We start from the raw sequence: 26,976 nt of genomic DNA on the forward strand, positions 1-26,976 counted from the left end.
TACGTACGACCGATATTGAACATTCTTTAAAATTAAATATTTTATGACACCAGGGTAGACCTGTTGTCAATGCAGTTTTTGGGCCTTAATAATGGTAACTCTGTCTCACTGAAAAGCATTTTGTTGGCTAACGGCTGCGCCCTTGCGGAGCCCCAAACTGCTCGTCTTATATGATGCGGCCTTCGGATGATTTCCACCGAGGCGGCTTCGAGGCACTTGCGATTGGCAAGAAATGAGATGACCAGGTTGACTTCAATCGGTTGCTTTATTTTCTTAACCTAAAACTATAGTACAATTGTCGGCGGGCACAGAAGGTGCAACCGCATCGACCGAGATTAATTTCAAGAGTAAAAATCACGTGCAGCAAATCACGCTGTCTTTTACAAAATTCAAAGTTCTGGAAATTTCCATAGAAGAAATAAGAAAGAAAAGAATTGAAGTAACGGATCTCCAAGTTTGTCACTTCAAAGTAACTTGTGCTGTTCTTGGTCTCTCTCTCTCTCTCTTCGTTCGTTTTCTCTTTTTAGCAAAGAGAGTCTGGCTTCAGTTGCAGCTTAAACATTCTCCCCCCTTTGATGATGACGATCTTCATCATCAAATTCACGTCTGGAAGACTCCTGCGAAAAGAAAACTGAAACGAGAAAGTAACAATTTAACGCTTAGGTGTAGGAATGGTGTCATTCTCTATCCAATTCTCCTGAATAGGCAATGGACAGAGTTTGGCTACCGGTCGTTTCATGAGTCCTTTGACTGTCTTCAAAGTCACCACTCTCACTAGTTCATCGGGTCCTGCATGTGTCTCCATAACCCGACCTAGAGGCCATTGATGAGAAGGGAAACGTTCGTCCCTGATGAGCACTATGCATCCAACTGTTAGATTTTCCTTGGTCTGCAGCCATTTTGGTCTCCTTTGTAATCGTGATAAATATTCCGAGTTCCATCTTCTCCAAAACTGTTGTGCATAATATTGACAATTCTTCCATCGATCAATCAGAGTAACTTTAGCCAATTCCGGAGCAGGAGGTGCTAAAGGCGCTTCACCCATCAGAAAGTGACCGGGTGTTAATACCATTAAATCGTCAGGATCATTTGATAGGGGACATAACGGTCTTGAATTTAAGCAAGACTCAATCTGTGCCAACATAGTTGCCATTTCCTCGAATGTTAAAACTTGTTCTCCGAGAGTTCTCTTCAGATGATACTTCATGGACTTCACTCCAGCCTCCCACAATCCACCAAAGTGTGGCGCTGATGGTGGGTTGAAATGCCAGTTGATTCCTTTTCTCCATAATGTTGGCGCAATATGTTTCGTAATGTACGAACAATATGCCAGTTTGTCCACTTGCAATTTTTTGTTGGCTCCAATAAAATTAGTACCGCAGTCACTATAAACGTCTGTGCATAGGCCACGTCTGCCAATGAAACGGTTAAATGCTCCTATAAACGCATCTGAGGTCAGATCTCCAACTGGTTCCAAATGAATGGCCTTTGTCACTAGACATACGAACACAGCAATATATCCCTTCTGGGATACACGTCCTCTTCCTTTGCAGGGCGAAATATTTACGGGTCCAGCGTAGTCCACTCCAACGGATGAGAATGCTCTAGAAGGGCGTACCCGTACTGCTGGTAACATTCCCATTTTCTGACCTGCAAATTGAGGCTTCATCTTGAAACATGTGATACATTTATGAATTCCAAACCGAACTGCATTGCGTCCATTAACAATCCAGAATTTCTTTCTTATAAAATTCAGCGTTAGTGAGGTTCCACCATGCAAGGTGCAAATATGACTGTAAAATATGACGAGATCTGTGAAAGGATGTTTATACGGTAATATATAAGGATATTTTTCATTTATGGGCAACAGGGATTCTCGGAGCCTGCCTCCGAGACGTAAAACACGTTCGTTCGAATCAAAATACGGATTAAGAGACAGGAGCACGCTGTCCTTCGCTATTACCCTGCCTTCCGATAGCGCCTTCCATTCAGAGTTAAAACAATCCTTCTGCACCATCCTAATCAATTCACGTAGGCCCTCTTCTAATTCCACAATTGAGAGTCCAGATCCTCTTCGTTCTGCCACAGATGTTCGACAATTATATACGAAACGTTTTATATATGATATAATCCAGACGAGTCGTGTATACGATGAATACTTGCTGATAAATGCTACACTTGGCATTTCTTCCACTGATATCTTATGGCACGTCACCCTTTTGACTTCAGTGTCAACAACCGACAGCGAATCCTGATCAATAGCATTACAAGGCCATTCGATGTCCGATCCTTGTAGCCATGATGGCCCATGCCACCATAATTCACATGATGCCAACTTGGTTGCACTCGTGCCACGGCTTAGATAATCTGCAGGGTTATCTTTCGAGGCGACGTGTCTCCATTGCCTTTCGTCTGAGATTTCCAGGATTTTGTTTATTCGATTGGACACAAATACCTTCCAGTTGGCAGCTCCACCACGGATCCAACTGATGGTTATCATAGAATCTGACCAAAAAATAGTGTTCGAATAATTAATGTTAATTCTTAGATTCTCTTTTAGATACTTATACATTTTGGCTGCTTCAAGCGCAGCACATAACTCTGCCCTAGGTATGGTTAGTTGTTGTTTAGTTGGCGATACTCTCCCCTTTGACAATAGCAACTCTGTGTGATACTTATCCTCTCCAATTGGGAAGCGCAAGTAAGCCGTAGCTCCATATGCTCGTGACGAGGCATCGCAAAACAGGTGCAATTCAGCCACACCACCCGGTAGCCCCCATGTAACATGCCGTGGTATTCGTATAGTTACTATGTTTGGTAACTCTTTTACGAATTTCTCCCATTCTCTCTTAATAGTGTCCGGTAGTGTGCTATCCCAGCCAATTTTCTCCTTCCACAGTTGCTGCATGAGAATTTTGGCAGTAATCATTATCGGACTAAGCCATCCCATGGGATCAAACAGTCGTGCAATTGCTGATAGTATTGTCCTCTTTGTTGGTGAGCTCATTGGTGGAACGACATGCAAAGCAAAACGGAACTCATCTTCTTTGGGACTCCAGTATAGACCTAACGTGCGAATAGTATCATTACCTTCCATGTGTAACAATCCGCTTGATTCTCGATGCTCAACTGGTATGTTCTCTAATAGCTTTGTGCAATTACTCGCCCACTTCCGTAGTTCGAATGTACCACTACGAAGCATTCCAATCACTTGGTTCTTGACATCCTCCGTTTCTGCAATACTGTCGCCACCAGACAGTATGTCATCTACATACATTTGATGATTTATAACATCCACAGCCAGTGGATACTTCTCGCATTCATCCATAGCTAATTGTTTCATAACTCTCATGGCTAAATAAGGTGCGGAGCTCGTTCCAAACATCACCGTTGTGCAGGCATATTCTTCCACATAATCACTTGTGTCCGGATTCCATAGAATACGCTGGTACTGCGCGTCGTCGGGTGGAATATTAATACATCTGTACATTTTTTCAACATCCGCCATAAATACCCATTTTAGCCCTCGCCAATTGAGAATGATTCCTTGAAGATGTACGTGCAATTTTGGACCTATTGCTAGAATCTCATTAAGCGATTTTCCATTACTCGTCTTGCTCGATCCATCGAAGACAACTCGTACCTTCGTAGTTGATGACGATTCCTTTATGACTGGGTGATGCGGTAGGTAGCAATGATCGACTCCCCCCAATGCAGGATTGCCCGTCTTACTAGCCCGTGACGTTACACGTTCCATTTGACCCAGCTCCAGATACTCATTTATCGTGCCAACATAAGCGTTCTTCAAACTCGCATCGTTACGCAACCGTCTGTCCAGAGAATGTAATCGTTTTAACGCGCTCTTATATGATTCTCCAATTACCATTGATTCGTCCAAGTATGTTAGAAAAGGAAGACGAACAACATATTTCCCAGACGGCATTCGGCTATGTGTCTTAACGAAGAAATCTTCGCACCAGTTATCCTCTACTGAAACCCCACGTGGCTCCTCGTCGAATTGTTCTAGCTCCCAAAACTTACATAACAATTGTTCAAGTATCTCATCAGCTTCCTTCCTTCGTACCGTTATGGTGTAGGACGATCTCCTACCAGCTTCTTGATTCGTTTTTCCTGATACAATATATCCCAAATGCGTATTTTGCGCCAGAGGCATACCACGTATTCCTCGATGCACTTCTCCCAACATCAGCTCATCGTAGACGTCATTTCCCAACAAAATATCAACTCCTTGTGGACTGAAGAAGTTAGGGTCGGCCAACGGTAAGCCCTTCAGATGAGTCCACTCTTCAAACGGCAGTCGTTTGATTGGCATGCGCTTACTCACTAGAGGTATTACTGACGCGAGCAGCTTGTATTTCGCATGTGGGTTGTAGATTGATCTTATGACTAGCTCCACCTCTGCTGCCGCATCTGTAATTTTTGTATCTGCTAATCCAGTAATCGTGATGTGAGCCTGTTTGCGTCGTAAACGTAGCTGCTGAGCTGCATTCTCTGAAATGAACGAAACTTGTGAACCTTGATCCAAAAACGCTCTAAACTGTAAGGGATAGCCTTCTATCGACTCTACCCACACCATTGCTGTTGGTAATAAAACCTCGTCTTTGTGCCTTACCGCAGTTTCTGTTGTACTCTTTCCAATTAAAGCATTCGCAGATGCTGTTGGGATAACTCCCTTCCTTAGTGTGCCAAGCGGCCTCTCGCATCCTGATTTGTCTACATGGAGTAGTGTATGATGCCGTCCTTGACATTTTTCACAATTTACCGCACTGTCACATGCATCTATTCGGTGATTTGGTCTAAGGCATCGAAAACACAGTCGATGCCTCACTACACACGCCTTTCGTTCCGATAGCCTCATCTCCTGGAATATCCTGCATACTCCGATAAGGTGTGCATCCCCTTGACACACAATGCATAGGTCTGTCTCTCGAGTAACAAATGAAGCCTTTGTGTAGTTCTGGTTAGCTCGTAACCCATGTACACCTGGCTTTGCATTCCGATGTCTATCCCGTGATAGAGTTCCCTCGATATTACCTGCTGACGCCGTAATCATTGTTCTGTACTGTGTTTCAAGATACTGACTGAGCTCCTCAAAGCTCGGCAGATTCTGCGTTGAAGATATTGACCGCTCCCAATCCACTCTTAATTGATTCGGTAATCTCTTCATCATGTAGTACACTAAAATTTCAGACTGTTGTCGTACATCCACACCAGTCTTCTCCAATGAATTCACACATGAGCGGGAAGTTTGCACAAATCTTCTCAAACTTTCCGCATCTCCATATTTTATTGGTAATTGCTGATCGAACACATCCATGTAATGTAAGAATAACACTCGTTTGTTATCATACAAATTTATCAACATTCTCCAAGCCACTTCATAGTTCGCCGCTATTAGCGTTAGATGTTCAATATCCTTAGCTGCGTCTCCAACCAACGAATCCTTCAAATAATGAAAACGATGTAAGTCCGTCAGCTTGTCGCAGTGGTGTACTCTTGTTAAAAACACCTCTTTAAACGCCGGCCACTCAATAAATTTCCCGCTGAAGGTAGGCAGTTTAACTGTTGGAAGTTTCACTTCCTCCAAACATGGTCCCATTTGTTCATGCACCGTCTGATGCAAACAAGACTCATCAAATGCAGTCGACGCCGGGATTCTCCGATCCTTATGTCTCTGCAACTCATTTCGAATCTCAGCTACTCCCATTATGTAGGTTTCTTCGAAACAGTCTCTGATGTCTTTGTCAAAATATCTGCCCTTTATTTCCGCATTATCTCGTTCTTGAATCAGTTGGTGATGATTGCGCTGAAAATCTGCGTAAAGGTGGGCAATCGAGTCCAATCTGGCTTCCAGATGACTCTCGGAATGTCCCGACTCCTCCGATTTATACCGCGCCAATGACTTCTCCAGCGAAGTGAGCAATGTGATTTGCTCCGTAGCCAACGGTAACAGTTTTTCAGCCATAATGAACACCTACCCAAACACATCAACGTTAAATTGTACTCACCCGAATCAGTCTATCCACTGGCAATCACACTCTAAATCCAATCGCCAAGATCATTCCTCCCGGGTTTCGGCACCAAAAATATGTTGGCTAACGGCTGCGCCCTTGCGGAGCCCCAAACTGCTCGTCTTATATGATGCGGCCTTCGGATGATTTCCACCGAGGCGGCTTCGAGGCACTTGCGATTGGCAAGAAATGAGATGACCAGGTTGACTTCAATCGGTTGCTTTATTTTCTTAACCTAAAACTATAGTACAATTGTCGGCGGGCACAGAAGGTGCAACCGCATCGACCGAGATTAATTTCAAGAGTAAAAATCACGTGCAGCAAATCACGCTGTCTTTTACAAAATTCAAAGTTCTGGAAATTTCCATAGAAGAAATAAGAAAGAAAAGAATTGAAGTAACGGATCTCCAAGTTTGTCACTTCAAAGTAACTTGTGCTGTTCTTGGTCTCTCTCTCTCTCTCTTCGTTCGTTTTCTCTTTTTAGCAAAGAGAGTCTGGCTTCAGTTGCAGCTTAAACACATTTTATCGTACTGTTTAAATTGAAATAGCTTTAATAACATTAAAATCTCGCACTGATTGGCATTTGTGTTCATATTTTAAAAGAGATTCCTCTTGTTGATAAAATTCAGCGCTTAATAACGAATTTTGTTTTTTCACTTGATCCATGAATGCAAAAAAGGGAAGACATTTTTTTGTACCTGAAATGAGAAGAAAACATACATATGTATATAACAGTTTATTTCAAGAGATACTGGAAAACTTTAAAATTGTCTCTTTACAAAAAAAAATAAATTGCCTTCATGTTCTTCTTTTCAGATTGATGTACCTTGTACGACTTAATCTATCCCGAATGAATGCTGATCAATTGCTATATTATGGTGGTTTCCATTAACCTTTTACTGATCAATTCCTATATTATGCTGGTTCCCATTTACTTTTCACTCCACGGAGTTCTGACTACCGTTTGAGAAAATTATTACGTCTTCCCTTAAACACCATGAAAGGAGGTTCGTCGCTTACCAACCTTTTAGAACTGACTACTCTAGTGCACCGTGTCTTCTTAATCATTCTATAACTCTTACTAAACTTAACGTTATGGGCTTTCCCCGAAACTATTAGCTTAGCTAGAATCGTATCTTATTGGCAGAGCCCAAAGACACCTTTTGCGTTCCTCATTATCTAAAACTACCTCAGGTGTCCCCCAAGAGAGGGCTCACTGTTATTTACCCCGTTTATAAATGATTTGCCCTTGGCCTTGGTACTCTCACGCGAGCTAATGTTTGCGGATGACGTCAAGATTTGTTATTCCTATAATGATCCTTCCATGTAACTTGCAATCTGTTCTCGATGCATTCCGTCTTCTTGGCTTCATAAAATGTAGAATTGAATCTCTTCAGAAGCAATTCCTTAACTTTGCGTTACGAGGTCTTCATTGGGACCTGAGTGAAGACCCGGCGAAGGCGTACCTTCTTATTCTGACAGACTTCTTCTCATTAATCTTTCTTCACTTTACAACCGTAGGCTCGTATTTGACATTCTCTTTTTCCATCAACTAGTCAACCACCGATCAATTCAATCAATTCTTCTAATTTGGTAGATAATCTATATTTTTGTGTTCCCTAGCGTCGGACCAGTTGTTTTTTTTTTATACCCTTGCAGAGGGTATTGTTTGCATATTGATGAATTGAGCTGCAAAAAACAAATTTTAAACATGTAAAATTATTATTGCCAAGGACTGCAAGGGTATATAAGGGTATATGTGATGTGGCGATCTTAATTGGCAAAATTGAAGAACATTTTGGCGATAATAAAAACACAGTGAAAAATGACGAAAAGACCTGGAAAATTATGAAAGAAACCCCCGTTCTGATAGCCAAATATTCAGTGACAACTGAATATGAAATCTAGCGATCAAATAAAATATCAGCGCATCCCAAATATGTAAAAATTTTTCTTTTTCGATATCTACGAGACGTGTGCATAAATTTCTGCGCTATTATCGTGAAATATTAGAGAGTTTATTACGCTTATAAACATCTGTGCCAAATTTGATCAAGATCGGATGACTATATCATATAGCTCCCATAGGAACGATCGGTCGAAAACAGTGACTTTTGTAAATAACTTCGTTACTTTTAACGCGATTGCTTTGAAATTAAACATTTGTTAGTTTAATATATCTGTTAATGACTGTGCCAAATTTAATCAAGATCGGATGACTATATTATATAGGTCCCATAGAAACGATCGGTCGAAAACAGTGACTTTTGTGAATAACTTCGTTACTTTTAACGCGATTGCTTTCAAATTAAATATTTGTTAGTTTAATATATCTGTTAATGACTGTGCCGAATTTTATAAAGATCGGGTGACTATATCAAATAGCTCCCATAGGAACGATCGGAAAACAGTGACTTTTGTAAATAACTTCGTTACTTTTAACGCGATTGCTTTCAAATTAAACATTTGTTAGTTTGATATATCTGTTAATAACTGTGCCCAATTTGATAAAGATCGGGTGACTATATCATATAGCTCCCATAGGAACGATCGGTGGAAAACAGTGACTTTGATCAATATCTTCGTTATTTCCTATGATTGTAGGCCATTCTTTCGCAAACATAAGCCTTTTTAGATAAAACGTTCTTCCACATTGATGGCTAATAGGTAAGGAAAGAGTTACCAAAAAAGTTGCAAGGGTATACAAACTTTGACGCGGTCAAAGATAACCACGGCCCTCTGGTTTTGGATAAAACTTTGTAATTTATATTATGTCACATTCACAAACTCTGCTTGCATTTACATACATATGTAGGAGATCACTCTGAATTTCGTAGATTTGTTTCAATACATACATATGTGTTAAAATTTTAAAAATTGCGAAAATATATATATATTGGAAATAGGCAAATAAATATGGCGCCTTATATACTTGGCCTATATATGCCAAAGTACGAGTGGGAGTGGGCCAAAGTGAAGTGGGCGAACAAAAATGGCGCCTCATGTACTGGACACATACATATGTATGAAAAAATTGGGGACCAAAATTTTCTCTCCTTTGAGGAGGAAAAACGATTTGTAATCAGGAAATTTGCGCGAAAGTAATTTTCATTTGATTAGGAAAATCAAGGGAAACAATTATACATATGTATTACTTAGCTTACACCGATGCAAACGGTTCGAGAGGATCTTGGTATCCGGCTCAAAGGACCAATGTTTGTGTAGGGGGTTGAATTTCCTTGGTAGAGGGGGCAGCTAAATGAATCCTACTTTTACTTCTTCCTTCCTTCAGAAATAGGAAACGCGCAGAGAATTTTCTTTTCACTATATGTTTTGTATTCACAGGTAAATTTCAACTAATTCTAGTTAACTAAGTGCGGGGAACCAAGCCCCGCTTGGAGTGAAGTGTGGGGAGTTCTTTTCGTGGGGAGAGCGATGGGTATCATCGGGAGAGCGGCGCGAGGTGAAAGCTCCCGTCTCCCTTGTGTTGCCCGTTGAGCATAAACAAGTTGCCAGACTCAGGGTTGCCAGCAAGGGGCAAAAGTTCGTTCTCCCTACAAACCAGTTCTAATTCTTTGCAAAGTAGTTCCACCTTTTTTTCCAACGTGTAAATAACTATGTTTTCTTCTTTTTGTTCTCTTCATTTGGCTTCTCATTTGTTGCTTTATCCTCTTCGTTGTTACGCTCTTCATTCGACCTCTCATTTGTTGCTTTGTTCTCTCTGTTGGTACTCTATTCATTCGGCTTCTCATTTGTGTCTTCGTTTATTTCTTGCTGTTCATTCAGAATGCTCTCGTTTTCTGTCTCTCTTTTTGTCTGCGTCTCCCTTTTTGCATAGTTTTGTTAATTTTCTGCTTCGTTCTGTTCGTTTGCCGTTACTTTTTGCTGCCCTTGACCTGGAAATATGTCTGCCTCGAAATTTCGCGTCTGATCGGCGCCATCGTCTGTCGTATGTAGAATGCTCTTCAGGTACTCCAAGCAATCTTTTTCAGGCGGATCTGCGCGTTTACCTGATCCTATCCCTAGGAGCAGCCCCATCTTTTGGATGTTGCCCTCTCGCTACAGGTCTTAGATGGTTTAATCGTTCGGCTAGCACAGTTTTAGTGCCAGTATCTGGTAAACCTAGGTTTTTTCACCAGGTCTGTAACTGGGACTTTGAAAAATCATCAGGATTTATTAAATCCATTATTGTTTTTATAATTTTGTTTTTTCTTGCTCTTCTAGCTCTTCCACTGTATTTTCACTGTGGTAACTATACTTCTGAAATTATAGCGAGTAAAACACGTCTGACTTTGGTGAACTCTTCTTCCTGACATTATTTTATTTTATTCTCTTTGTTCTTTTTCTAATAAATGAGACAGCACACTTCTCGCACTGTCCCACTGCATCACGAATGTAATAGTAATATATAACTTAAAGCTAATTTATAACAGAGAAAAAGAGTAAAATATACTTTAAAAAGAATAAGATATTGTTATCGCACTGGGGGAAAGAGTAAGATATACTCAATACTAATACATATCCACTTAAAGTCTTTTCAAATAAAGGAAGAAAGATAAAAGATAAAATTGTGAAAACGGATAAAATTTAATTTGTTTCCATACATGTTGTATGGCCATATACATATGTACATATTTAAAACAAAGGTGTAAAATTTTAATTGCAATTTTTAATTATTTTCCAGGATCCTTTTTAGAATCAATAGATAATTACATTTTGGGAAGCTACCTATAAGTAAAAGTTAAAATCGCGTCCAAAATCGTCTCGCAGAATGCAACGTGTGTTAACTTAATGTATTAAGAAGTACATGCATTGTTTTGGTATATACGTACGACCGATATTGAACATTCTTTAAAATTAAATATTTTATGACACCAGGGTAGACCTGTTGTCAATGCAGTTTTTGGGCCTTAATAATGGTAACTCTGTCTCACTGAAAAGCATTTTATCGTACTGTTTAAATTGAAATAGCTTTAATAACATTAAAATCTCGCACTGATTGGCATTTGTGTTCATATTTTAAAAGAGATTCCTCTTGTTGATAAAATTCAGCGCTTAATAACGAATTTTGTTTTTTCACTTGATCCATGAATGCAAAAAAGGGAAGACATTTTTTTGTACCTGAAATGAGAAGAAAACATACATATGTATATAACAGTTTATTTCAAGAGATACTGGAAAACTTTAAAATTGTCTCTTTACAAAAAAAAATAAATTGCCTTCATGTTCTTCTTTTCAGATTGATGTACCTTGTACGACTTAATCTATTCCGAATGAATGCTGATCAATTGCTATATTATGGTGGTTTCCATTAACCTTTTACTGATCAATTCCTATATTATGCTGGTTCCCATTTACTTTTCACTCCACGGAGTTCTGACTACCGTTTGAGAAAATTATTACGTCTTCCCTTAAACACCATGAAAGGAGGTTCGTCGCTTACCAACCTTTTAGAACTGACTACTCTTGTGCACCGTGTCTTCTTAATCATTCTATAACTCTTACTAAACTTAACGTTATGGGCTTTCCCCCGAAACTATTAGCTTAGCTAGAATCGTATCTTATTGGCAGAGCCCAAAGACACCTTTTGCGTTCCTCATTATCTAAAACTACCTCAGGTGTCCCCCAAGACAGGGTCCACTGTTATTTACCCCGTTTATAAATGATTTGCCCTTGGCCTTGGTACACTCACGCGAGCTAATGTTTGCGGATGACGTCAAGATTTGTTATTCATATAATGATCCTTCCATGTAACTTGCAATCTGTTCTCGATGCATTCCGTCTTCTTGGCTTCATAAAATGTAGAATTGAATCTCTTCAGAAGCAATTCCTTAACTTTGCGTTACGAGGTCTTCATTGGCACCTGAGTGAAGACTCGGCGAAGGCGTACCTTCTTATTCTGACAGACTTCTTCTCATTAATCTTTCTTCACTTTACAACCGTAGGCTCGTATTTGACATTCTCTTTTTCCATCAACTAGTCAACCACCGATCAATTCAATCAATTCTTCTAATTTGGTAGATAATCTATATTTTTGTGTTCCCTAGCGTCGGACCAGTTGTTTTTTTTTTTATACCCTTGCAGAGGGTATTGTTTGCATATTGATGAATTGAGCTGCAAAAAACAAATTTTAAACATGTAAAATTATTATTGCCAAGGACTGCAAGGGTATATAAGGGTATATGTTATGTGGCGATCTTAATTGGCAAAATTGAAGAACATTTTGGCGATAATAAAAACACAGTGAAAAATGACGAAAAGACCTGGAAAATTATGAAAGAAACCCCCGTTCTGATAGCCAAATATTCAGTGACAACTGAATATGAAATCTAGCGATCAAATAAAATATCAGCGCATCCCAAATATGTAAAAATTTTTCTTTTTCGATATCTACGAGACGTGTGCATAAATTTCTGCGCTATTATCGTGAAATATTAGAGAGTTTATTACGCTTATAAACATCTGTGCCAAATTTGATCAAGATCGGATGACTATATCATATAGCTCCCATAGGAACGATCGGTCGAAAACAGTGACTTTTGTAAATAACTTCGTTACTTTTAACGCGATTGCTTTGAAATTAAACATTTGTTAGTTTAATATATCTGTTAATGACTGTGCCAAATTTAATCAAGATCGGATGACTATATTATATAGGTCCCATAGAAACGATCGGTCGAAAACAGTGACCTTTGTGAATAACTTCGTTACTTTTAACGCGATTGCTTTCAAATTAAATATTTGTTAGTTTAATATATCTGTTAATGACTGTGCCGAATTTTATAAAGATCGGGTGACTATATCAAATAGCTTCCATAGGAACGATCGGAAAACAGTGACTTTTGTAAATAACTTCGTTACTTTTAACGCGATTGCTTTCAAATTAAACATTTGTTAGTTTGATATATCTGTTAATGACTGTGCCCAATTTAATAAAGATCGGGTGACTATATCATATAGCTCCCATAGGAACGATCGGTGGAAAACAGTGACTTTGATCAATATCTTCGTTATTTCCTATGATTGTAGGCCATTCTTTCGCAAACATAAGCCTTTTTAGATAAAACGTTCTTCCACATTGATGGCTAATAGGTAAGGAAAGAGTTACCAAAAAAGTTGCAAGGGTATACAAACTTTGACGCGGTCAAAGTTAACCACGGCCCTCTGGTTTTGGATAAAACTTTGTAATTTATATTATGTCACATTCACAAACTCTGCTTGCATTTACATACATATGTAGGAGATCACTCTGAATTTCGTAGATTTGTTTCAATACATACATATGTGTTAAAATTTTAAAAATTGCGAAAATATATATATATTGGAAATAGGCAAATAAATATGGCGCCTTATATACTTGGCCTATATATGCCAAAGTACGAGTGGGAGTGGGCCAAAGTGAAGTGGGCGAACAAATATGGCGCCTCATGTACTGGACACATACATATGTATGAAAAAATTGGGGACCAAAATTTTCTCTCCTTTGAGGAGGAAAAACGATTTGTAATCAGGAAATTTGCGCGAAAGTAATTTTCATTTGATTAGGAAAATCAAGGGAAACAATTATACATATGTATTACTTAGCTTACACCGATGCAAACGGTTCGAGAGGATCTTGGTATCCGGCTCAAAGGACCAATGTTTGTGTAGGGGGTTGAATTTCCTTGGTAGAGGGGGCAGCTAAATGAATCCTACTTTTACTTCTTCCTTCCTTCAGAAATAGGAAACGCGCAGAGAATTTTCTTTTCACTATATGTTTTGTATTCACAGGTAAATTTCAACTAATTCTAGTTAACTAAGTGCGGGGAACCAAGCCCCGCTTGGAGTGAAGTGTGGGGAGTTCTTTTCGTGGGGAGAGCGATGGGCATCATCGGGAGAGCGGCGCGAGGTGAAAGCTCCCGTCTCCCTTGTGTTGCCCGTTGAGCATAAACAAGTTGCCAGACTCAGGGTTGCCAGCAAGGGGCAAAAGTTCGTTCTCCCTACAAACCAGTTCTAATTCTTTGCAAAGTAGTTCCACCTTTTTTTCCAACGTGTAAATAACTACATATGTTTTCTTCTTTTTGTTCTCTTCATTTGGCTTCTCATTTGTTGCTTTATCCTCTTCGTTGTTACGCTCTTCATTCGACCTCTCATTTGTTGCTTTGTTCTCTCTGTTGGTACTCTATTCATTCGGCTTCTCATTTGTGTCTTCGTTTATTTCTTGCTGTTCATTCAGAATGCTCTCGTTTTCTGTCTCTCTTTTTGTCTGCGTCTCCCTTTTTGCATAGTTTTGTTAATTTTCTGCTTCGTTCTGTTCGATTGCCGTTACTTTTTGCTGCCCTTGACCTGGAAATAAGTCTGCCTTGAAATTTCGCGTCTGATCGGCGCCATCGTCTGTCGTATGTAGAATGCTCTTCAGGAAAGCAATCTTTTTCAGGCGGATCTGCGCGTTTACCTGATCCTATCCCTAGGAGCAGCCCCATCTTTTGGATGTTGCCCTCTCGCTACAGGTCTTAGATGGTTTAATCGTTCGGCTAGCACAGTTTTAGTGCCAGTATCTGGTAAACCTAGGTTTTTGCACCAGGTCTGTAACTGGGACTTTGAAAAATCATCAGGATTTATTAAATCCATTATTGTTTTTATAATTTTGTTTTTTCTTGCTCTTCTAGCTCTTCCACTGTATTTTCACTGTGGTAACTATACTTCTGAAATTATAGCGAGTAAAACACGTCTGACTTTGGTGAACTCTTCTTCCTGACATTATTTTATTTTATTCTCTTTGTTCTTTTTCTAATAAATGAGACAGCACACTTCTCGCACTGTCCCACTGCATCACGAATGTAATAGTAATATATAACTTAAAGCTAATTTATAACAGAGAAAAAGAGTAAAATATACTTTAAAAAGAATAAGATATTGTTATCGCACTGGGGGAAAGAGTAAGATATACTCAATACTAATACATATCCACTTAAAGTCTTTTCAAATAAAGGAAGAAAGATAAAAGATAAAATTGTGAAAACGGATAAAATTTAATTTGTTTCCATACATGTTGTATGGCCATATACATATGTACATATTTAAAACAAAGGTGTAAAATTTTAATTGCAATTTTTAATTATTTTCCAGGATCCTTTTTAGAGTCAATAGATAATTACATTTTGGGAAGCTACCTATAAGTATAAGTTAAAATCGCGTCCAAAATCGTCTCGCAGAATGCAACGTGTGTTAACTTAATGTATTAAGAAGTACATGCATTGTTTTGGTATATACGTACGACCGATATTGAACATTCTTTAAAATTAAATATTTTATGACACCAGGGTAGACCTGTTGTCAATGCAGTTTTTGGGCCTTAATAATGGTAACTCTGTCTCACTGAAAAGCATTTTATCGTACTGTTTAAATTGAAATAGCTTTAATAACATTAAAATCTCGCACTGATTGGCATTTGTGTTCATATTTTAAACGAGATTCCTCTTGTTGATAAAATTCAGCGCTTAATAACGAATTTTGTTTTTTCACTTGATCCATGAATGCAAAAAAGGGAAGACATTTTTTTGTACCTGAAATGAGAAGAAAACATACATATGTATATAACAGTTTATTTCAAGAGATACTGGAAAACTTTAAAATTGTCTCTTTACAAAAAAAAATAAATTGCCTTCATGTTCTTCTTTTCAGATTGATGTACCTTGTACGACTTAATCTATCCCGAATGAATGCTGATCAATTGCTATATTATGGTGGTTTCCATTAACCTTTTACTGATCAATTCCTATATTATGCTGGTTCCCATTTACTTTTCACTCCACGGAGTTCTGACTACCGTTTGAGAAAATTATTACGTCTTCCCTTAAACACCATGAAAGGAGGTTCGTCGCTTACCAACCTTTTAGAACTGACTACTCTAGTGCACCGTGTCTTCTTAATCATTCTATAACTCTTACTAAACTTAACGTTATGGGCTTTCCCCCGAAACTATTAGCTTAGCTAGAATCGTATCTTATTGGCAGAGCCCAAAGACACCTTTTGCGTTCCTCATTATCTAAAACTACCTCAGGTGTCCCCCAAGACAGGGCCCACTGTTATTTACCCCGTTTATAAATGATTTGCCCTTGGCCTTGGTACACTCACGCGAGGTAATGTTTGCGGATGACGTCAAGATTTGTTATTCCTATAATGATCCTTCCATGTAACTTGCAATCTGTTCTCGATGCATTCCGTCTTCTTGGCTTCATAAAATGTAGAATTGAATCTCTTCAGAAGCAATTCCTTAACTTTGCGTTACGAGGTCTTCATTGGGACCTGAGTGAAGACTCGGCGAAGGCGTACCTTCTTATTCTGACAGACTTCTTCTCATTAATCTTTCTTCACTTTACAACCGTAGGCTCGTATTTGACATTCTCTTTTTCCCTAGCGTCGGACCAGTTGTTTTTTTTTTATACCCTTGCAGAGGGTATTGTTTGCATATTGATGAATTGAGCTGCAAAAAACAAATTTTAAACATGTAAAATTATTATTGCCAAGGACTGCAAGGGTTTTTTTTTTTTTTTTTTTTTTTTGTATAGGGAAGCATTGAAAGCCGAAAAGTGTGGGACTTGGTATCGACCTTGGTTAGGGGTCACCTCACCGCACTAAAACCTACCCTACTTCCGTATCCCTCTCGCGGAACCAACGCTGAAGTTATTACTTCACGAGGGGGAGATGGCATGAAAGCCTCATCTAGATACTCATCTAGAGTTTGAATTCTGGTTGCGCTGACGTTCAGCGCGACGCAGGGACTGTATGATCACTGCAGCTAGATGGCTAACTGCGAGCCAATTGTTTTGCGAGCTAAGTAATATATCCATCAAGTCATGGACTATGAATGGCCTCCCAATGCCTTGGCTTAGCTCGGACTGCAAGGGTATATAAGGGTATATGTGATGTGGCGATCTTAATTGGCAAAATTGAAGAACATTTTGGCGATAATAAAAACACAGTGAAAAATGACGAAAAGACCTGGAAAATTATGAAAGAAACCCCCGTTCTGATAGCCAAATATTCAGTGACAACTGAATATGAAATCTAGCGATCAAATAAAATATCAGCGCATCCCAAATATGTAAAAATTTTTCTTTTTCGATATCTACGAGACGTGTGCATAAATTTCTGCGCTATTATCGTGAAATATTAGAGAGTTTATTACGCTTATAAACATCTGTGCCAAATTTGATCAAGATCGGATGACTATATCATATAGCTCCCATAGGAACGATCGGTCGAAAACAGTGACTTTTGTAAATAACTTCGTTACTTTTAACGCGATTGCTTTGAAATTAAACATTTGTTAGTGTAATATATCTGTTAATGACTGTGCCAAATTTAATCAAGATCGGATGACTATATTATATAGGTCCCATAGAAACGATCGGTCGAAAACAGTGACTTTTGTGAATAACTTCGTTACTTTTAACGCGATTGCTTTCAAATTAAATATTTGTTAGTTTAATATATCTGTTAATGACTGTGCCCAATTTGATAAAGATCGGGTGACTATATCATATAGCTCCCATAGGAACGATCGGTGGAAAACAGTGACTTTGATCAATATCTTCGTTATTTCCTATGATTGTAGGCCATTCTTTCGCAAACATAAGCCTTTTTAGATAAAACGTTCTTCCACATTGATGGCTAATAGGTAAGGAAAGAGTTACCAAAAAAGTTGCAAGGGTATACAAACTTTGACGCGGTCAAAGTTAACCACGGCCCTCTGGTTTTGGATAAAACTTTGTAATTTATATTATGTCACATTCACAAACTCTGCTTGCATTTACATACATATGTAGGAGATCACTCTGAATTTCGTAGATTTGTTTCAATACATACATATGTGTTAAAATTTTAAAAATTGCGAAAATATATATATATTGGAAATAGGCAAATAAATATGGCGCCTTATATACTTGGCCTATATATGCCAAAGTACGAGTGGGAGTGGGCCAAAGTGAAGTGGGCAAACAAATATGGCGCCTCATGTACTGGACACATACATATGTATGAAAAAATTGGGGACCAAAATTTTCTCTCCTTTGAGGAGGAAAAACGATTTGTAATCAGGAAATTTGCGCGAAAGTAATTTTCATTTGATTAGGAAAATCAAGGGAAACAATTATACATATATATTACTTAGCTTACACCGATGCAAACGGTTCGAGAGGATCTTGGTATCCGGCTCAAAGGACCAATGTTTGTGTAGGGGGGTTGAATTTCCTTGGTAGAGGGGGCAGCTAAATGAATCCTACTTTTACTTCTTCCTTCCTTCAGAAATAGGAAACGCGCAGAGAATTTTCTTTTCACTATATGTTTTGTATTCACAGGTAAATTTCAACTAATTCTAGTTAACTAAGTGCGGGGAACCAAGCCCCGCTTGGAGTGAAGTGTGGGGAGTTCTTTTCGTGGGGAGAGCGATGGGTATCATCGGGAGAGCGGCGCGAGGTGAAAGCTCCCGTCTCCCTTGTGTTGCCCGTTGAGCATAAACAAGTTGCCAGACTCAGGGTTGCCAGCAAGGGGCAAAAGTTCGTTCTCCCTACAAACCAGTTCTAATTCTTTGCAAAGTAGTTCCACCTTTTTTTCCAACGTGTAAATAACTACATATGTTTTCTTCTTTTTGTTCTCTTCATTTGGCTTCTCATTTGTTGCTTTATCCTCTTCGTTGTTACGCTCTTCATTCGACCTCTCATTTGTTGCTTTGTTCTCTCTGTTGGTACTCTATTCATTCGGCTTCTCATTTGTGTCTTCGTTTATTTCTTGCTGTTCATTCAGAATGCTCTCGTTTTCTGTCTCTCTTTTTGTCTGCGTCTCCCTTTTTGCATAGTTTTGTTAATTTTCTGCTTCGTTCTGTTCGATTGCCGTTACTTTTTGCTGCCCTTGACCTGGAAATAAGTCTGCCTTGAAATTTCGCGTCTGATCGGCGCCATCGTCTGTCGTATGTAGAATGCTCTTCAGGAAAGCAATCTTTTTCAGGCGGATCTGCGCGTTTACCTGATCCTATCCCTAGGAGCAGCCCCATCTTTTGGATGTTGCCCTCTCGCTACAGGTCTTAGATGGTTTAATCGTTCGGCTAGCACAGTTTTAGTGCCAGTATCTGGTAAACCTAGGTTTTTGCACCAGGTCTGTAACTGGGACTTTGAAAAATCATCAGGATTTATTAAATCCATTATTGTTTTTATAATTTTGTTTTTTCTTGCTCTTCTAGCTCTTCCACTGTATTTTCACTGTGGTAACTATACTTCTGAAATTATAGCGAGTAAAACACGTCTGACTTTGGTGAACTCTTCTTCCTGACATTATTTTATTTTATTCTCTTTGTTCTTTTTCTAATAAATGAGACAGCACACTTCTCGCACTGTCCCACTGCATCACGAATGTAATAGTAATATATAACTTAAAGCTAATTTATAACAGAGAAAAAGAGTAAAATATACTTTAAAAAGAATAAGATATTGTTATCGCACTGGGGGAAAGAGTAAGATATACTCAATACTAATACATATCCACTTAAAGTCTTTTCAAATAAAGGAAGAAAGATAAAAGATAAAATTGTGAAAACGGATAAAATTTAATTTGTTTCCATACATGTTGTATGGCCATATACATATGTACATATTTAAAACAAAGGTGTAAAATTTTAATTGCAATTTTTAATTATTTTCCAGGATCCTTTTTAGAGTCAATAGATAATTACATTTTGGGAAGCTACCTATAAGTATAAGTTAAAATCGCGTCCAAAATCGTCTCGCAGAATGCAACGTGTGTTAACTTAATGTATTAAGAAGTACATGCATTGTTTTGGTATATACGTACGACCGATATTGAACATTCTTTAAAATTAAATATTTTATGACACCAGGGTAGACCTGTTGTCAATGCAGTTTTTGGGCCTTAATAATGGTAACTCTGTCTCACTGAAAAGCATTTTATCGTACTGTTTAAATTGAAATAGCTTTAATAACATTAAAATCTCGCACTGATTGGCATTTGTGTTCATATTTTAAACGAGATTCCTCTTGTTGATAAAATTCAGCGCTTAATAACGAATTTTGTTTTTTCACTTGATCCATGAATGCAAAAAAGGGAAGACATTTTTTTGTACCTGAAATGAGAAGAAAACATACATATGTATATAACAGTTTATTTCAAGAGATACTGGAAAACTTTAAAATTGTCTCTTTACAAAAAAAAATAAATTGCCTTCATGTTCTTCTTTTCAGATTGATGTACCTTGTACGACTTAATCTATCCCGAATGAATGCTGATCAATTGCTATATTATGGTGGTTTCCATTAACCTTTTACTGATCAATTCCTATATTATGCTGGTTCCCATTTACTTTTCACTCCATGGAGTTCTGACTACCGTTTGAGAAAATTATTACGTCTTCCCTTAAACACCATGAAAGGAGGTTCGTCGCTTACCAACCTTTTAGAACTGACTACTCTAGTGCACCGTGTCTTCTTAATCATTCTATAACTCTTACTAAACTTAACGTTATGGGCTTTCCCCCGAAACTATTAGCTTAGCTAGAATCGTATCTTATTGGCAGAGCCCAAAGACACCTTTTGCGTTCCTCATTATCTAAAACTACCTCAGGTGTCCCCCAAGACAGGGCCCACTGTTATTTACCCCGTTTATAAATGATTTGCCCTTGGCCTTGGTACACTCACGCGAGGTAATGTTTGCGGATGACGTCAAGATTTGTTATTCCTATAATGATCCTTCCATGTAACTTGCAATCTGTTCTCGATGCATTCCGTCTTCTTGGCTTCATAAAATGTAGAATTGAATCTCTTCAGAAGCAATTCCTTAACTTTGCGTTACGAGGTCTTCATTGGGACCTGAGTGAAGACTCGGCGAAGGCGTACCTTCTTATTCTGACAGACTTCTTCTCATTAATCTTTCTTCACTTTACAACCGTAGGCTCGTATTTGACATTCTCTTTTTCCCTAGCGTCGGACCAGTTGTTTTTTTTTTTTATACCCTTGCAGAGGGTATTGTTTGCATATTGATGAATTGAGCTGCAAAAAACAAATTTTAAACATGTAAAATTATTATTGCCAAGGACTGCAAGGGTTTTTTTTTTTTTTTTTTTTTTTTGTATAGGGAAGCATTGAAAGCCGAAAAGTGTGGGACTTGGTATCGACCTTGGTTAGGGGTCACCTCACCGCACTAAAACCTACCCTACTTCCGTATCCCTCTCGCGGAACCAACGCTGAAGTTATTACTTCACGAGGGGGAGATGGCATGAAAGCCTCATCTAGATACTCATCTAGAGTTTGAATTCTGGTTGCGCTGACGTTCAGCGCGACGCAGGGACTGTATGATCACTGCAGCTAGATGGCTAACTGCGAGCCAATTGTTTTGCGAGCTAAGTAATATATCCATCAAGTCATGGACTATGAATGGCCTCCCAATGCCTTGGCTTAGCTCGGACTGCAAGGGTATATAAGGGTATATGTGATGTGGCGATCTTAATTGGCAAAATTGAAGAACATTTTGGCGATAATAAAAACACAGTGAAAAATGACGAAAAGACCTGGAAAATTATGAAAGAAACCCCCGTTCTGATAGCCAAATATTCAGTGACAACTGAATATGAAATCTAGCGATCAAATAAAATATCAGCGCATCCCAAATATGTAAAAATTTTTCTTTTTCGATATCTACGAGACGTGTGCATAAATTTCTGCGCTATTATCGTGAAATATTAGAGAGTTTATTACGCTTATAAACATCTGTGCCAAATTTGATCAAGATCGGATGACTATATCATATAGCTCCCATAGGAACGATCGGTCGAAAACAGTGACTTTTGTAAATAACTTCGTTACTTTTAACGCGATTGCTTTGAAATTAAACATTTGTTAGTGTAATATATCTGTTAATGACTGTGCCAAATTTAATCAAGATCGGATGACTATATTATATAGGTCCCATAGAAACGATCGGTCGAAAACAGTGACTTTTGTGAATAACTTCGTTACTTTTAACGCGATTGCTTTCAAATTAAATATTTGTTAGTTTAATATATCTGTTAATGACTGTGCCCAATTTGATAAAGATCGGGTGACTATATCATATAGCTCCCATAGGAACGATCGGTGGAAAACAGTGACTTTGATCAATATCTTCGTTATTTCCTATGATTGTAGGCCATTCTTTCGCAAACATAAGCCTTTTTAGATAAAACGTTCTTCCACATTGATGGCTAATAGGTAAGGAAAGAGTTACCAAAAAAGTTGCAAGGGTATACAAACTTTGACGCGGTCAAAGTTAACCACGGCCCTCTGGTTTTGGATAAAACTTTGTAATTTATATTATGTCACATTCACAAACTCTGCTTGCATTTACATACATATGTAGGAGATCACTCTGAATTTCGTAGATTTGTTTCAATACATACATATGTGTTAAAATTTTAAAAATTGCGAAAATATATATATATTGGAAATAGGCAAATAAATATGGCGCCTTATATACTTGGCCTATATATGCCAAAGTACGAGTGGGAGTGGGCCAAAGTGAAGTGGGCAAACAAATATGGCGCCTCATGTACTGGACACATACATATGTATGAAAAAATTGGGGACCAAAATTTTCTCTCCTTTGAGGAGGAAAAACGATTTGTAATCAGGAAATTTGCGCGAAAGTAATTTTCATTTGATTAGGAAAATCAAGGGAAACAATTATACATATGTATTACTTAGCTTACACCGATGCAAACGGTTCGAGAGGATCTTGGTATCCGGGACCAATGTTTGTGTAGGGTATCAAAGGACCAATGTTTGTGTAGGGGGTTGAATTTCCTTGGTAGAGGGGGCAGCTAAATGAATCCTACTTTTACTTCTTCCTTCCTTCAGAAATAGGAAACGCGCAGAGAATTTTCTTTTCACTATATGTTTTGTATTCACAGGTAAATTTCAACTAAATCTAGTTAACTAAGTGCGGGGAACCAAGCCCCGCTTGGAGTGAAGTGTGCGGAGTTCTTTTCGTGGGGAAAGCGATGGGCATCATCGGGAGAGCGGCGCGAGGTGAAAGCTCCCGTCTCCCTTGTGTTGCCCGTTGAGCATAAACAAGTTGCCAGACTCAGGGTTGCCAGCAAGGGGCAAAAGTTCGTTCTCCCTACAAACCAGTTCTAATTCTTTGCAAAGTAGTTCCACCTTTTTTTCCAACGTGTAAATAACTATGTTTTCTTCTTTTTGTTCTCTTCATTTGGCTTCTCATTTGTTGCTTTATCCTCTTCGTTGTTACGCTCTTCATTCGACCTCTCATTTGTTGCTTTGTTCTCTCTGTTGGTACTCTATTCATTCGGCTTCTCATTTGTGTCTTCGTTTATTTCTTGCTGTTCATTCAGAATGCTCTCGTTTTCTGTCTCTCTTTTTGTCTGCGTCTCCCTTTTTGCATAGTTTTGTTAATTTTCTGCTTCGTTCTGTTCGTTTGCCGTTACTTTTTGCTGCCCTTGACCTGGAAATAAGTCTGCCTCGAAATTTCGCGTCTGATCGGCGCCATCGTCTGTCGTATGTAGAATGCTCTTCAGGAAAGCAATCTTTTTCAGGCGGATCTGCGCGTTTACCTGATCCTATCCCTAGGAGCAGCCCCATCTTTTGGATGTTGCCCTCTCGCTACAGGTCTTAGATGGTTTAATCGTTCGGCTAGCACAGTTTTAGTGCCAGTATCTGGTAAACCTAGGTTTTTGCACCAGGTCTGTAACTGGGACTTTGAAAAATCATCAGGATTTATTAAATCCATTATTGTTTTTATAATTTTGTTTTTTCTTGCTCTTCTAGCTCTTCCACTGTATTTTCACTGTGGTAACTATACTTCTGAAATTATAGCGAGTAAAACACGTCTGACTTTGGTGAACTCTTCTTCCTGACATTATTTTATTTTATTCTCTTTGTTCTTTTTCTAATAAATGAGACAGCACACTTCTCGCACTGTCCCACTGCATCACGAATGTAATAGTAATATATAACTTAAAGCTAATTTATAACAGAGAAAAAGAGTAAAATATACTTTAAAAAGAATAAGATATTGTTATCGCACTGGGGGAAAGAGTAAGATATACTCAATACTAATACATATCCACTTAAAGTCTTTTCAAATAAAGGAAGAAAGATAAAAGATAAAATTGTGAAAACGGATAAAATTTAATTTGTTTCCATACATGTTGTATGGCCATATACATATGTACATATGTAAAACAAAGGTGTAAAATTTTAATTGCAATTTTTAATTATTTTCCAGGATCCTTTTTAGAATCAATAGATAATTACATTTTGGGAAGCTACCTATAAGTAAAAGTTAAAATCGCGTCCAAAATCGTCTCGCAGAATGCAACGTGTATTAACTTAATGTATTAAGAAGTACATGCATTGTTTTGGTATATACGTACGACCGATATTGAACATTCTTTAAAATTAAATATTTTATGACACCAGGGTAGACCTGTTGTCAATGCAGTTTTTGGGCCTTAATAATGGTAACTCTGTCTCACTGAAAAGCATTTTATCGTACTGTTTAAATTGAAATAGCTTTAATAACATTAAAATCTCGCACTGATTGGCATTTGTGTTCATATTTTAAAAGAGATTCCTCTTGTTGATAAAATTCAGCGCTTAATAACGAATTTTGTTTTTTCACTTGATCCATGAATGCAAAAAAGGGAAGACATTTTTTTGTACCTGAAATGAGAAGAAAACATACATATGTATATAACAGTTTATTTCAAGAGATACTGGAAAACTTTAAAATTGTCTCTTTACAAAAAAAAATAAATTGCCTTCATGTTCTTCTTTTCAGATTGATGTACCTTGTACGACTTAATCTATCCCGAATGAATGCTGATCAATTGCTATATTATGGTGGTTTCCATTAACCTTTCACTGATCAATTCCTATATTATGCTGGTTCCCATTTACTTTTCACTCCACGGAGTTCTGACTACCGTTTGAGAAAATTATTACGTCTTCCCTTAAACACCATGAAAGGAGGTTCGTCGCTTACCAACCTTTTAGAACTGACTACTCTTGTGCACCGTGTCTTCTTAATCATTCTATAACTCTTACTAAACTTAACGTTATGGGCTTTCCCCCGAAACTATTAGCTTAGCTAGAATCGTATCTTATTGGCAGAGCCCAAAGACACCTTTTGCGTTCCTCATTATCTAAAACTACCTCAGGTGTCCCCCAAGACAGGGCCCACTGTTATTTACCCCGTTTATAAATGATTTGCCCTTGGCCTTGGTACACTCACAAGAGCTAATATTTGCGGATGACGTCAAGATTTGTTATTCCTATAATGATCCCTCCAATCAATTCTTCTAATTTGGTAGATAATCTATATTTTTGTGTTCCCTAGCGTCGGACCAGTTGTTTTTTTTTATACCCTTGCAGAGGGTATTATAAAATTGATCAAATGTTTGTAACGCACAGAAGGAGACGTCTCCGACCCCATAAAGTAGGTACATATATATATTCTTGATCAGCGTGAGAAGCTGAGTTGATATAGCCATGCCCGTCTGTCCGTCCGTCTGTGCGTACGCGTTTTACTCAGCCGTCTTAAGAGCTATCGGGCTGAAATTTTTTTTCGGGGGGTTTTTATTACCCGGGAAAAATAAAGTATGAAAACCATAAGGATCGGACCACTATATCATATAGCTCTAGAAGAACTAGAAGAAACATTGTCATAAAAATCGAGTATGCTATGCAATTTACATATGTGATAATATGAGAGTAAAATTGTTTTGTTTGTATATTGATGAATTGAGTTGCAGAAAACAAATTTTGAACATGTAAAATTATTATTACCAAGGACTGCAAGGGTATACAAACTTCGGCATAGCCGATGTTAGCTTCTTTGATTTTTTTTTTTTTGCTATTCGCTCCATACTTTCTGCGAGACGATCTACAACGTAAACGCTAAATATATTTTGGACATCGAATTGCTTGCAACTCTTCACTGACAACATTTTCTGTGACTCGGGGCTTAGCTTGCACTTTGTGCGAATAAAACACCTCCACCGGGTCGGGAATGTTTAGTTGCGTATTAGGCTAAGCTTAATTTCTTTCCATTAATTGTTATCTGTTTTTAAGCATTTTCGTCGACTGCTGTGTTAGTTGACGTAAATAAATAAATGTTTAAATAAAAGCAATCCTTCTTCGGCATTACGAAGCATAGTATTGCTAAAGATATTTACTTCGTTGATGGCGCACATTTTACCCTTTATTCAAAATAACGAACCAACACTTGAAGAAGAAAAGCATCCCCAAAGCATAATGATAATGTTTTCGAACTCGATTTTCTTGCTTATATTCACAATAAATATCTGAAAACAATTTGACTTTTAAGCAATTTATTAATTTGTCTCAATGTCTCAATTGAACGACCAGAGTTTCTTAGTTTTTAAGAACGAAGTTCCTTAATGCGCCTTATAAAGAGGGCGCTAGATGGATCAAACCATAACGAAATCAAACCGTAAGAAATTCAACGCTGTGTGTGTAAGTCAAAAAAATGAAGTGGTATATGTATATGCACTTGATTGTGCGCGTATTAGGCTTAACCAAAAAAAATTGAAAAAATTGTGTCTCAATTCAAGAAAACGAGTATAGCAGATATTCTGATACAAGAGAAAGATAGAGAAAACAAAGCAGCGATTATTTTTATACCCTTGCAAAAAGGGTATATTAATTTTGGTCAGAAGTCTGCAACGCATAGAACGAAGCATCTCCGACCATACAAAGTATAGTGATCAGCACGACGAGACGAGTTCAAATAGTCATGTCCGTCCGTCTGGATCAACGCAAACTCCTCCTAGACCGTAAGAGCTACAGAGCTGAAATTTTGCACGCAGGCTTGTATATACTGCAGGGGTTGTATATCTCGGATTCAGCCGGATCGGACCATTATATCATATAGCTCCCAT

The 26,976-nt window shown here is 38.2% G+C and overlaps 1 protein-coding gene and 1 long non-coding RNA gene across 9 annotated transcripts in view; both read right to left on the minus strand.

Annotated features, from left to right (window-relative positions):
• Positions 1–652: 652 nt before the first annotated feature.
• Positions 653–5,986, minus strand: LOC137572173 (uncharacterized). Its single transcript, XM_068283939.1, has 4 exons — positions 5,056–5,986; positions 2,676–4,512; positions 2,456–2,505; positions 653–1,812 (listed from the first exon to the last, which is right to left on the minus strand). The coding sequence occupies exons 1-4, from the start codon at positions 5,984–5,986 to the stop codon at positions 653–655; spliced, it is 3,978 nt and encodes a 1,325-aa protein (XP_068140040.1).
• Positions 5,987–12,126: 6,140 nt separating this feature from the next.
• LOC137572183 (uncharacterized) overlaps positions 12,127–26,976 on the minus strand; it is a 34,771-nt gene continuing 19,921 nt past the window's right edge. For 2 of the 8 annotated variants that reach the window (XR_011031551.1, XR_011031552.1), the window contains 5 exons: positions 23,213–24,736; positions 20,720–21,070; positions 19,860–20,148; positions 16,149–16,497; positions 14,748–15,577 (listed from right to left, as the gene is read on the minus strand). This is a non-coding gene — a long non-coding RNA (uncharacterized lncRNA). Of the gene's footprint in view, positions 12,147–14,747; positions 15,578–16,148; positions 16,498–19,859; positions 20,149–20,719; positions 21,071–23,212; positions 24,737–26,976 lie in introns of those variants that run through there. The other 6 variants (XR_011031553.1, XR_011031555.1, XR_011031554.1 and 3 more) reach the window with 6 other exon arrangements.

Source organism: Drosophila tropicalis, unplaced genomic scaffold (assembly GCF_018151085.1).
Source record: "Drosophila tropicalis isolate 14030-0801.00 unplaced genomic scaffold, ASM1815108v1 contig_258, whole genome shotgun sequence".
In the NCBI taxonomy this organism is placed as follows: Eukaryota; Metazoa; Arthropoda; class Insecta; order Diptera; family Drosophilidae; genus Drosophila; species Drosophila tropicalis.

Coding starts and splice junctions, on each gene's coding strand:
- LOC137572173 (XM_068283939.1), bottom strand. CDS start 5,986: ATGGCTGAAAAACTGTTACCGTTGGCTACGGAGCAAATCACATTGCTC. Junction 4,513..5,055: donor AATGATTACGGCGTCAGCAG/GTAATATCGAGG, acceptor CGTTCATTTCAG/AGAATGCAGCTCAGCAGCTA. Junction 1,813..2,455: donor GTGGAGCTGCCAACTGGAAG/GTATTTGTGTCC, acceptor ATCCTTTCACAG/ATCTCGTCATATTTTACAGT.